This window comes from Vidua macroura, chromosome 11 (genome assembly GCF_024509145.1).
Source record: "Vidua macroura isolate BioBank_ID:100142 chromosome 11, ASM2450914v1, whole genome shotgun sequence".
Taxonomy (NCBI): domain Eukaryota; kingdom Metazoa; phylum Chordata; class Aves; order Passeriformes; family Viduidae; genus Vidua; species Vidua macroura.
This window is the reverse complement of record NC_071581.1, coordinates 15,399,506-15,410,748: the sequence shown is the minus strand read 5'-3', so window position 1 is coordinate 15,410,748 and position 11,243 is coordinate 15,399,506. Positions and strand designations below refer to the sequence as shown.

The window sequence follows — 11,243 nt, the reverse complement described above, 5'->3', positions numbered from 1 at the left end:
GGAAGGTACTAGCCTGAACACAGGCAGCCCTTGAGCCCATAGCCTGCCAGCAGAAGCCATATCCCTCTTTGGCTCAACTTTCCATATGGCAGGAGCTGGCTGGAAGCAGATAGAACAAGAGTTGGGCATTGGCCCTGCAGAAAAGGCTCCATGGTATGGAAGTGGCACCTTCTGTTCCTACCTTTCTCTGTCAAACCTCAGATAAATCCACTGTGAGGTGCCGCTTCTTGGCACAGCTGCCCACCTCATCTGTCCCTTTTGCTGTCAATCCTGCCCTTGCCAATAATTCCTGTTCAGTCTGGACTCTCTGGTTCTCCCTTGGTACAATACATCCATGCTGGATGTGCCAAGGACTCCACAGGGACCTTGAAATTAGATGTCCTGGTCACCTTCAAAAGGCACCCTGAAAAGTGTGAGGTGACCAAATGGCACAACAGTGGGAATTCTTCAGACAGGAGATGTTTTGACAGGCACAATCGGTCTGTGCCACAAGCTGAAGTGTTGCAGCCTGCGCCAATGCCCCCGTGCCCTGAGGCATTCGATCCAAGTATTTCACTGGCACTTGAGGGGAATTTTTAATAGCTATAGCTGGGGACTCTTAGTAACATCTACCGGTGTGTCTGTGTGGGTGCATGCGTCAGTTTAATTTAAACACTTAATAGATAATTGAGTGACTGTTACGGTTATATCAAAGTCTGTCGAATCACTTTGTAAATGTTAATCAATTATCAAGTGCTGCTAAATTCTTTTAGACATAAATCTGCGACTGTGCCCCCTCGGGCTGTCCGGGCGAAGGCGTGTCTCCCTAATGACGCTCCTGTTAATGACCCGGGGGTGCAGCGTATCTCCGCGCCGCGCGGGGGCGCTGTGCGGCGGGCCGGGGTCACGTGTGCGCGCCTGCCGGGCGGGGTCACGTGGCCGCCGGTGGCGGCGGCGAGGCCATGAACGCGGAGCGGGACCTGTCGCCGCTGACGCCCGGCGTGGTGCGGGCGCTCACCGACAAACTCTACGAGAAGAGGAAGGTGGCGGCTCTGGAGATAGAGAAGTGAGCGGTGGAAGCCACCGGGAACCGGGAGGGCAGCGGGAATGAGGGCGGTGCCGGTGCGGGCGGCCCCGGTGCTGGGGTCAGGGAGCCTGGCCCGGTGCCCCGGGAAGGGCGGGGAGAGGTTTTGCTGTGCTCGGGCTCCCTGCAGCCCCGGGGTGGCGGGAGCCGTCCCGTGATGCTTGGGTGGGTCCAGCCGTACACCGGGCGGCGGGAGGGAGCGGCCCGGCTGCCCGGTGGGAGCTGGGCACTGCGGGGATGGCGCTCACCCTGCGACGTCCGGGGTACCGGGGCTGCCGGCCTGGCACCCTGCGGGCCCGGCAGCCCCGGGAAGGGGCCGAGGGGACACGGTGACCCTGTCGGGGACAGGGCCGTGGGCGGTGCTCGGGCAGGAGAGATCTCTCCCAGAGCTGCTCCCTGTCTCCCAGCCCCATCCCACCGGGCACTGAAACTTGTCCCCGAGTGTGCCAGTGAGGATCCGCTGGCTCCGGGCGCATCCCAAGAGCCCCTGACAGGAGGCTCGTTCTGACGGTGGGTGCCCGGTGCAGCTGCACAGCCTTGTGCGAGGTGAATAAATGAGTAGCATCCCTGTAGGAATTTCTTGGAAATGTACTGCTTGCTCTGTTGCGACACGTCCAGAGTCCTGGTGCCTCTCCCCCGAGGGCTCACCCAAACTTGTCCCGTGCTGGATCCTGGCCAGAGAGATGGGAAGTGTTACTGTCGCCCCTGGCTATCGGGTGTTGCCCTTGGTTCTTCCTGCGCAACTGCAGGTTGCCCCCAGCAGATCTGGGGCTTTCTTTTTGGAGTTTGCCAGGCAAGGGTCTGCAGGCACCTTTTGGTGTGGCCATGCCCCTCTGGTGTTGTTTGTACGTGTTCCCTGCCTATCTTTTCATCCTTGCTGTGCTGGTCTGGGTGCCATGCTTGGCCACAGCTTTCCCTGGGAAGGACTGTGTCCTCCCTGGGCATTGCCTGAGAGCTCAGCTCCTGCAGGAGATCTGAAACATCACCTCAGGGTGCAGCCCAGCACAGGGCTGGGGGTGATGGTCCAAACTGGTGGGTGAGTTTTGGGTGGGAGATGTGGCCATGGTGAGCCTGCAAGGGGAGCAGTCAGGCTTTCGGGGCAGTCTGTGATGTGGGGATGGAGTTGCTGTGCTGAGAGTTCAGTGGGGGATGTAGTGTGGGGACTGCCTGCCTTGAATGCCTGCCTCTGTGTGAGAGGTCAGCAGAGAAAAATGGCACCTGGGACAAGGGGAGTGTGTGCTCTGCTACAAACCCAACCCAGCGAGCCCCTTCTGCTGTTTGGTGTGTTTAGTTTTCTCTCATTTTCTCTCTTTGTTATAGGAATAATTTATTGTGGGTGGATTGCAGTGTTGCGGGATGGGATTCTTGCAGTGTCCTCATAACTCCAGCCTCAGGAGTACTTCAGTAACTTCTTTGCTGCATTGGGAGGGGTGGTATCCAAGCAGCTCTGCTCCAGCTTACTCTGCCCCAGGATTAAGGGTTTATGCTGGCCTTACACCAACCAAAGTCTGTTTTGGGGTCAGGCAGTTCATCTGATCAAGCTGGAAGTACAACTTGGGAAGAGTGTGAGGAGGAAAAAGGCAAGGGCCAACCTTTTCTACAGATTTCACAGGTTTAGTTCATCTAAAACCCATCACAGAATGGCCCCAGCAGCATTACTTCCATGTCCATGGCATCAAGCCAGGAGGGACCTGCTGCCTCTTTACTCAGGAACCTCCTTTTCTTTCAGCTGATAATCAGGAACAGATCCTGATGTTTGCAGGCTCTGATGCTGCACTTTTTGCCTCATAAATTAAATCTTGAGTCCTTTAAACTCATAAAGGAAGTCTGTAAACTTATTCCTGTTTAAACAAAGCTGCATCTGTGAAATGTAGGCAGTAAAATGATCACCCCAATGGTTTGTCTTGCTCAAGCTCAGAGTGTTTCTCTTCTTGGAGCAGGACTGGAAATGGAGGCATTATCTCTAAAGCAGTCTGTGGATGTGGATCGGGCTGTAACTGTTGGAGAACTTGGCTTTGGACTAGGGAGAGTGAGGGAGGGACTGCCTGGTATCCCCAGGGCAAAAGGGAGCAGCTGCTTTGCACAGAGCAAGATGAGAGCAGAGCTGGTGTTTGTAATTTTGGGGAGGAAAAGTTCATAAACATCTTCTGTAATGATTTTCCTGGATTATAAAGTGCAAGACTGGTCAGTGGCACCTGTTTGGGAGTGCAAGATTCATATAGTGCCAAAGAAACTCTCTATGGAGTTGGGCAGTGAGAGTTTTTGCACCTTTTTTGACAGTTAAGATAAAGATGGTAATTTAGGCAGAGTTTTTGAGATGCCTAAGTCTGCATTATGGATAGAAATGCAAGCAAAAAGGAGGAAAAGAACACTGCATTGGCCGGGAATCGAACCCGGGCCTCCCGCGTGGCAGGCGAGAATTCTACCACTGAACCACCAATGCTCCAGCTGCCTGCACAGCTGCCTGCACAGCTGCCTGCACAGCTGCCTGCACAGCTGCCTGCACAGCTGCCTGCACAGCTGCCTGCACAGCTGCCTGCGCCTCCCTGCCTGGCCAACAGCTCTGCCAACAGGAAACTGAGGATGAAGGGCTGCGTGGGCAAGCTGGGACTTGGAAGCAGTTCTGTAGGCAGGAGCAAGGAAGGATATGAGTCTCTTCGTCCACAGCTGATGTGTTAATTATCTCTGGATAATAAGCTGCAAGTTCCTGGGGAGAAGGTATTGTATATGGAAACTGTGTTGGCTTTTTGTTAAATATTGGGCTGTTTAAGAATATGTTGAAATATACTGTTAGCAAGCTTAAATATATGGGATATTACCTGAAGCACTGTATGGGTGGCTGGAAGGGTTCAAAACCATGGCACTGTGTGTAGGCCTGGTGGGCAGCAATTCCCTGCTAAGCCACCAGCTAGGTGCGTGCTGAGCTCCCATCCTGTGCCGTGTTCGGGGTAAATGACCCTGATAACCTGCCCTGTTGGAGAGGGTGTTTGAAGACCTTGCAACTTCTCTGCAAGCACACAGCTGCACTGGGTTGACCCTTGAGAGCACATCATAGGCTGAGAGTTTATGAACAGTGTAGGAGGCTGCAGGCTGGAGCAGCAGGAGGGTAGGGAGCTGCTGGTGGATGTGAGCAGAGAGGAGGGGAGAGCTCTGGTTTCACTTTTGGGTTCCCTAAGGATTCCCCATTTCAGTACTGCTTTCTCTGGTCCTTGTTATGGCTGAAAGTCCCTGTCTCTGTCACTAAGCCCCTCAGTGTTTGTATCAGCCATAATCTAAACCTCTCTGTGTGCTTCCCTGTCCTCTCCCCAGGCTGGTGCGAGAGTTTGTGGCTCAGAACAACACATCCCAGATCAAACACGTGATCCAGATCCTGTCACAGGAGTTTGCGCTCTCCCAGCACCCCCACAGCCGGAAAGGAGGACTCATTGGCCTCGCTGCTTGCTCCATTGCCCTGGGCAAGGTAGGTATGGTGGGTTTTTTGGCTTGTGCAGGTTGTGGTGAGAGAACAGCAGCTCCTCTTGGGTCAGTGTGATAGGAAGAGTCAGGCTGGTGGCCCCGCAGCTCCCCAGCTCCCTCCCTGCATTGCAGCCTACAACTGCCTTGTGTTAGAGTTTCCCCAGCACACCCAGCCACACACCGTCTGGGCCCAGGAGCACTTTCTAGCCTGGGTTACATCTTGGCAGCTGCCTAGGTGTGGTTAAAGGGCTTCTGTCGCTCTTCAGTTTCCAGCAGTAGGACTAGACTCAGCAGGTTGTGTGCTAATTTGTGTTAAAAGAGCTGACAAGAGTTGCAGCCCTTCCATCTCCTGCTGTGCACTACTGACACTGACCCATGCAGAAATCCATCCCTGGCTCCCTCTGCCCTGCAGGCAGGAGATGAGGCAGATGCCCAGCAAACCTGATCACTCTCACTGTACCTGAATAACAACATTCAGTAATAAATACAAAATTAATTAGTAAATCCTGCCCAGCATAGGTGCACTAAAGCCATCACAGGCCTGAGTATTTGCAGTATGTTCCAGGGCAGCGCCATCTCTTCCCAGTCTCTGTGGCATGGTTCTTTGCTAACCAGTCTCCTCGTGCCCCCCAGGACTCTGGGCTGTACCTGAAGGAGCTGATCGAGCCGGTGCTGACGTGTTTCAACGATGCTGACAGTCGACTGCGGTACTACGCCTGCGAGGCTCTCTACAACATTGTCAAGGTGGCCAGGGGCTCTGTCCTCCCACACTTCAACGTGCTCTTTGATGGCCTCAGCAAGGTAAGAAGCTTCCTCTTAACCCCCACGTGCTTTTTGAGGACTCCTTGTCGTCATCTCCAAGTCAAACCCAGTTGTCCAAGGTTTTCTTTCCAAGCAAACTGGTTTACTTTGACCGACAGGTCTGAAGGACAGAATCACAGAATATTCTGAGTTGGAAGGGACCCCCAAGGATCAGCAAAATGAGCAGTTTCTACACAGTAGCCACTGATACTGTGGGTATGAAGTTGACTGTAAGATACCTTGTTGTCTGTCCTCACCTCCAGGATGTATTTATTCTCCTGCTCTTTGTTGAATGGTATTAGAAAATGAGCCTGAGAGAGCTGGTGCAGACAAGGTGGCTCTGCAGCAGTTTGGCTTTGTTGGGTCTGTAGTGTCAAAACTTTGTCCGTGTGTGTCTGCCTTTGCAGATTTTCATGGTAACCTGCATTTCTCTGTTCTTTGAGAGTGTGACTGCTGGCCCATGAAAGCCTGCATAGCTTGGGGAGGTGATGTGTGCTTGATCTCCCCCTTAGGAAGTCTCTCAGGAGAATTTTTTGGAGCCTAATAAGTTGGAGATAAAGGGACTTCTGTATGTCTCTCCTTGTATTGTCAAGGAGAGTAACAGTCCTGTGAGCCTGTTGGGAGCTGTGCTGCAGAGCAGGAGGCAGGCCTGGGACCCACTGTTGCAATGTCTCTTTGTTTCTGTCTTTCACAGCTGGCTGCCGATCCTGACCCAAATGTCAAAAGTGGCTCTGAGCTCCTTGATCGGCTCCTCAAGGTATTTTTGTTCTCCAAGAGTCCTTGGTGCAAGCTTGTGCCATGTCCTGGCTGGGAACATGTCAGTTTCCAAGGCTGCAACTGCTAAAGCCATCCCACCTCAGTCCTGTAGCTGCTGTAAAAACATTTTTTTCTCTCACTGAATGCAGCCTCTTCAGTCAAGGCTCTGGTGGCCTTCTCAGGCAGCTGGATGGAGGGGCTGGTGGGTTAATGCAGTGCCATGTGTGCATTCAGCTCGTGGGAGCTGGTGGAAGCAAGGTTTGAGTCTGAGGGTTGTAGTGCTGTGCCAGGCAACAGGAGGGCTGTTCCTCTCCTCTCCGTTCCTTGCCTAAGGGAGTCATGATGTGAGTGGAGCTTCTGCTGCTACTTCAGGGTGTGGGCTTGGTTCCCGTTCCTGTACTGCCTGCTGATGGGCTTTTACTGCCACAGACCTCCCAGTTCCTTTTCTGCTGCTGTTCAGAGGTCAGCAGCTTCCTACCAGGTCCTGCCCTTGCTCCTTGCTATCACACCAGCAGTCTGCTGCTGCAAACCTTCCTGTCGGGAGATCTGCTCCAGTGCACCAAGGCCAGGGACTCGGCCATGCAGCAAAATCTACCAAGCATGTGGAAAGAGCTGTAAAGGGAAGTCAGGGGAGTCTCCCACCCCAGTCCACGTGGCTGCATCAGAAGTGCTTGCTCATGTGTGCAGTACAGCACTGAGGCATGAATCAGGGAAGCTTCCTATCTTCCTCTTCAGCCAGGCAGGAGCATCCCTCTCTGGATCGTGCTCAGCATTAGTCTCTGCCTGAGGGGGACTGCAAGCTCATTGCCTGGATAAACTGCGTGATTCCTTCTCCCCAGGTCTCCTGACCTGCAGGCTCATGCTTGTTATCTTTTTCCTGTCACATGGCTTAAAAAGACTGGGTTAGGGTTGCTGCATGGATGCATGCTGGCAGTCATTCTAACACCCTCTGCTTGGGCTCTGCAGGATATTGTGACAGAGAGCAACCAGTTCGACCTGGTAGGCTTCATCCCACTGCTGCGTGAGAGGATTTACTCCAACAACCAATATGCCCGCCAGTTCATCATATCCTGGGTAGGTACACGGGGTGCTGTGTGTGCCTGCCACTCTGAACTCCAGGACATTGCATCCCATCAGCTTCCCATGTCCAGGCAAACTGTAGATATCCACAGCGATGTATGAGCTCAGGCACCTGGATTTATTTGGGCAGGTTTTTAAATCAGCAGAGTTTACCTGCTTCTTTAAAAGGCTCGCTCCCTGTCACCTTGTTGCAGTGGCAGGGACATGGCAGTGCAATTCTGCCAGCCTGTTCAGGACATTGCACACCAAGTTAGAAAGTACACTCAAAGTGTTGCTTGTATAAATGGGCATACTGTGCTCTAGAGGTTTCGGTCTCCCAAGGGATAGTGCTAGGCTGCTTTCCATCATGCAGTGGTGATGGAGAGATGTTGCTCTCCAGGAGGCAAGGGATGTCCACTTGCTCTCTCCTTTCTATGCAAAGCAGAAGTTCTTGGTGCTGGGCTGAAGTCTGTTGAGATGTGTTCCCCTGTGCTCCCTCTCTCAGCCATACTGTTGCCACCCCAGGTCTGCCTGAATGTGTCTTGGCAGTCATTCCTGATCCCTGCTTTGTTTTGCAGATTGGAAATGTTGTTTTGTGATTGGAAATGTAGCACTGCTGCAGGCTGATTACTTCCTTGCTGTGCTAGTTCAGCTGCTTCCCAACATGGGCAACTCCACAGTGTTCTCTTTTCCTTTCCCCTATCCCACACAGCTCAGCTCTGAATTCCTCAGTATCCTACCAGATTTGGGCTGGTGATGTTAGTCGGTGTCTTGAAAACTCACCTCTTGTTTTGTATTCCTCCCTGATCTAGATCCTGGTCTTAGAGTCCGTGCCTGATATCAACCTCTTGGATTACCTTCCAGAAATCCTAGATGGACTCTTCCAGATCCTGGGAGACAACAGCAAGGAGATACGGAAAATGTGAGTGTGGAGGCTGGCTGGTTGCAAGGACTGTGTCATGTTTGCTGTTCACCCATCACTTTTTCTATTGATTTTCAACTCTTGTGTGTAACTGCAGTGAAGCTCCAGGTGTGGGGTGAGAGACAAATTGGCTTGGGCAGTGGATCAAAGTGTCCTTGGCAAGGGTCTCCCCTGTCCCATGGGTGGGATGCCATACTCTGTACTGGGGGACAAACTGCTTTGGCTTGGTTGAGTTGTTGCCTTCCCAGCACCTGGCTTCAGAGCCACAGAGGCTCGTGTGCGGTTCTGGAATGGGCATGAGCTCTCTGAAGAAACTTGGAGCATAAGAAACTTTCTTGGCAAGGCAGAGCTCCAGCCCAGCATTTCCTGGGTGGAGAAGAAAAGCAATGATTGGGAGCTTGCTCCACAGATACACTGCTGGTCCCAAGACAGAGGCATTTTGAAGTGCAGGAATGTCTGTGTGGGAAGTCAAAGGATCTTGGCATTCTGTGCTGGGAGAGAGTGGCTGGACTGGTTTTGTAGGGCATAAGTAAGTGGTGAGACTGGCCTGGGTCTATCCTGCTGCAAAACCTTTCTGGATCCTCCCTATATATTTTTTTTTTTTTCCCCTAGCATCCACATGTCAAGGAACAAGCATGAAAGCTTTGGGTACTACCTGCCCCACTGCTCCTTATCCCAGGCACCTCCATATCCACAGAACCTGGGTGGCTGTGGGGGAGTTTTGGAAGCTGTGGGGGGCTCTGTGCTGCCATCACCTCTGTCCTTGCACCTCTGTGCAGTCTCTGCTGTGGGGCAGGGCAAGCTTGTCAGCCTCATCTTTCCTGCCCCTGCCTCTGCGTGGCAACACTTCGGCTGTGCCACCAGCATCCTTCCACGTGCACCTGGAGAAGACAATCTCCATAAGCTCTCCCTAATTGCTCTGTCAAAGGTGGTCAAGCACTGACCAGATGCTCTGCCTCTCCACAGGTGTGAGGTGGCTCTTGGGGAATTCCTCAAGGAGATCAAGAAGAATCCCTCCAGTGTGAAGTTTGCAGAAATGGCCAATATCCTGGTGATCCACTGCCAGGCAACAGGTGAGTGCACAGGACCAGGCAGTAGCACCAGTCTCCTGGTTTGTGGTGCCAACTGTAGATTCAGGCCAGGAGTTTTCCAGCAGGCTGTTCACCAGCTCAGCTGCTCACCTTTTTTTTTTGTCCCTGTTCATGGAAATCCCACTGAAAGGAGGGAACAGGCAGCTCTCCTGTAATTGGCACAACTGCTTTTGTACTGCAGATCCCCCAGCCACAACACAGGTCTGGCATCCTCCAAAACGGAGCCTAAAAAATATTTGGCACCTGTGGATATCCAGCTCTTCTAGGAGGATCTCTTCAAGGTCTTACTGTAACCTCTGGTGGCATTTGATGCATAGGTCAGTGTTAAGGATGTGTGTGGGTTCTGTGCCAGTGCTGCACTATAGCTCCTCTGGGTCTGCTGTGTAGGCAGAGGGTTACAGCTGCAGCTGGATGTGTTTCCTGAGAAGGATCTTGTTCCCAAGTTCTGCCCATTGCACTCTTTAAATGTTGCTGAATGGGAGTGGGTTTCCTGGGAGATAGAAAAGTATAAGATAGACTTGAGATTGGTTGCTCTTGATTAATGAATTTACACTGTTTAAGCTTAACATCCAGCCTTGCATCAGGAGAGTGCCGTGGCAGTGGTGCCTTTTCCAGAATTTAGGGAGGTTGTTAAAACCCCACCTCTAGGACTGATGCTAGACCCAGACACACAGCTGCATTGGGTGTGAGTGAAGAAATATCCTCACGCATGGGGAAGCTTGACAGAATACTTGTAAATGAGGAAACCTGCATTATGGGTTGAACTGGGTTAACTGAAACCTAATGATTGTGTTTAATTTCACGCTCACTGGAGGTTCAGGTCTCACTGATCTCCTCTGGGACTAAACTGTCTCAGACGAGCTTTTCTTGGGATGGAGCAGAGGCAGCTCCTTGCTTGCAGGTGGTCCTTGTCCTGTGGAGCCAGTGCTGCCCTTTCCCTCACCTTTGCTTGTCTCATGTCTTCCAGATGACCTGATCCAGCTGACAGCCATGTGCTGGATGCGGGAGTTCATCCAGCTGGCTGGCCGGGTGATGCTGCCTTACTCCTCAGGGATCCTGACTGCTGTTCTGCCGTGTCTCTCCTACGATGATCGCAAGAAGAGTATCCTTGTAACTGAGAGCTGCTCCCATTCCATTCCTGCTGCAGCAACCCACAGGGAAGCGCCTGTTCCACTGCCTGTTTCCTGCCCTTGGGGTGCAGGTCCAAGAAAAGTTCTCCCACCATGTGCTAACACCCACACTGGCCCTTTGGATGTGAGGGGGCTTGCAGTAGCTGGGCTGGGGCAGCTCTGGTGGGGCTGCAGTGGCTTCTCTGTGGCTGGCACCTGCCCACGTGTGGGACTGCGTGTTCCTTACACTGCCTTCACTCAGACATCAAGGAGGTGGCAAATGTGTGCAACCAGAGCCTGATGAAGCTGGTCATCCCAGAGGATGATGAAATGGATGAGGCCAAGCCATCAATGACTATACCAGTAGAGCCCACCTCGGAGGAGTCCCTCTCCAAGCCAGAGGCAGTGACCACCGGTGAGTCCCAGTTGGTCTGGGCCAGTAGAGGTGTAAGGAAGGTCAGGGGAATGTTCTCAATAGAAGTTCTTGAGTTGGTTTGGTGTCCTGAAGCAGCTCAGAGTACGTGGGACCTCTGTGCTTTATTTGAAAATGTGTTGCACAGATGATCCTCTGCTGAGACAGGCACGCTTGTTGCAGGCTGCATGAGAGGGTCATTGCTCTGACCTGGAGCCCAAGTGGTGCTGCACTGCAGTGTGCCCTAGTGAGCATCCCCATCCTCTCACCATGCTCCCCTTCAACTTAGTCATCAAGTTGACCTGAAAAAGATAATTTCTAGTTTGGGAGCAGGCATCATCACACAAAGAAGAGCTCAGAGAGCTGTGTTAGTCCTGGGAGAGCATCAACACATTCACGGAGGATGTGTGTGGTGGGAAAGGGTAGAGAACAGAAAGGAGAAGAATTTTGGATACTTTCCAGATTCATGGTGCTCTCCAGACCATTTTGCAGGTATTGTCCCAGTCCTAAAATTTCCAGAACATAAAAGGTGAAAGTTTGCAAGTAGGATGGGAGACCTGAAGGAGGGTTCAAG

General features: G+C 52.5%; 1 protein-coding gene and 1 non-coding gene across 4 annotated transcripts in view; one reads left to right on the top strand and one right to left on the bottom strand.

Moving 5' to 3' along the window:
• The first annotated feature begins 923 nt into the window (after positions 1–923).
• VAC14 (VAC14 component of PIKFYVE complex) overlaps positions 924–11,243 on the top strand; it is a 58,399-nt gene continuing 48,079 nt past the window's right edge. Inside the window, exons 1-9 of one of the 3 annotated variants that reach the window (XM_053987582.1) lie at positions 924–1,045; positions 4,373–4,523; positions 5,153–5,320; positions 6,015–6,077; positions 7,043–7,150; positions 7,948–8,057; positions 9,024–9,130; positions 10,116–10,250; positions 10,520–10,672. In XM_053987582.1, coding sequence (XP_053843557.1) covers positions 942–1,045; positions 4,373–4,523; positions 5,153–5,320; positions 6,015–6,077; positions 7,043–7,150; positions 7,948–8,057; positions 9,024–9,130; positions 10,116–10,250; positions 10,520–10,672 — 1,099 coding nt within the window. In that variant the 5' untranslated portion in view covers positions 924–941. Of the gene's footprint in view, positions 1,046–4,372; positions 4,524–5,152; positions 5,321–5,451; positions 5,537–6,014; positions 6,078–7,042; positions 7,151–7,947; positions 8,058–9,023; positions 9,131–10,115; positions 10,251–10,519; positions 10,673–11,243 lie in introns of those variants that run through there. The other 2 variants (XM_053987583.1, XM_053987584.1) reach the window with 2 other exon arrangements.
• On the bottom strand, positions 3,436–3,506 carry TRNAG-GCC (transfer RNA glycine (anticodon GCC)). The gene has a single exon. It is a non-coding gene; the product is annotated as a tRNA-Gly (tRNA).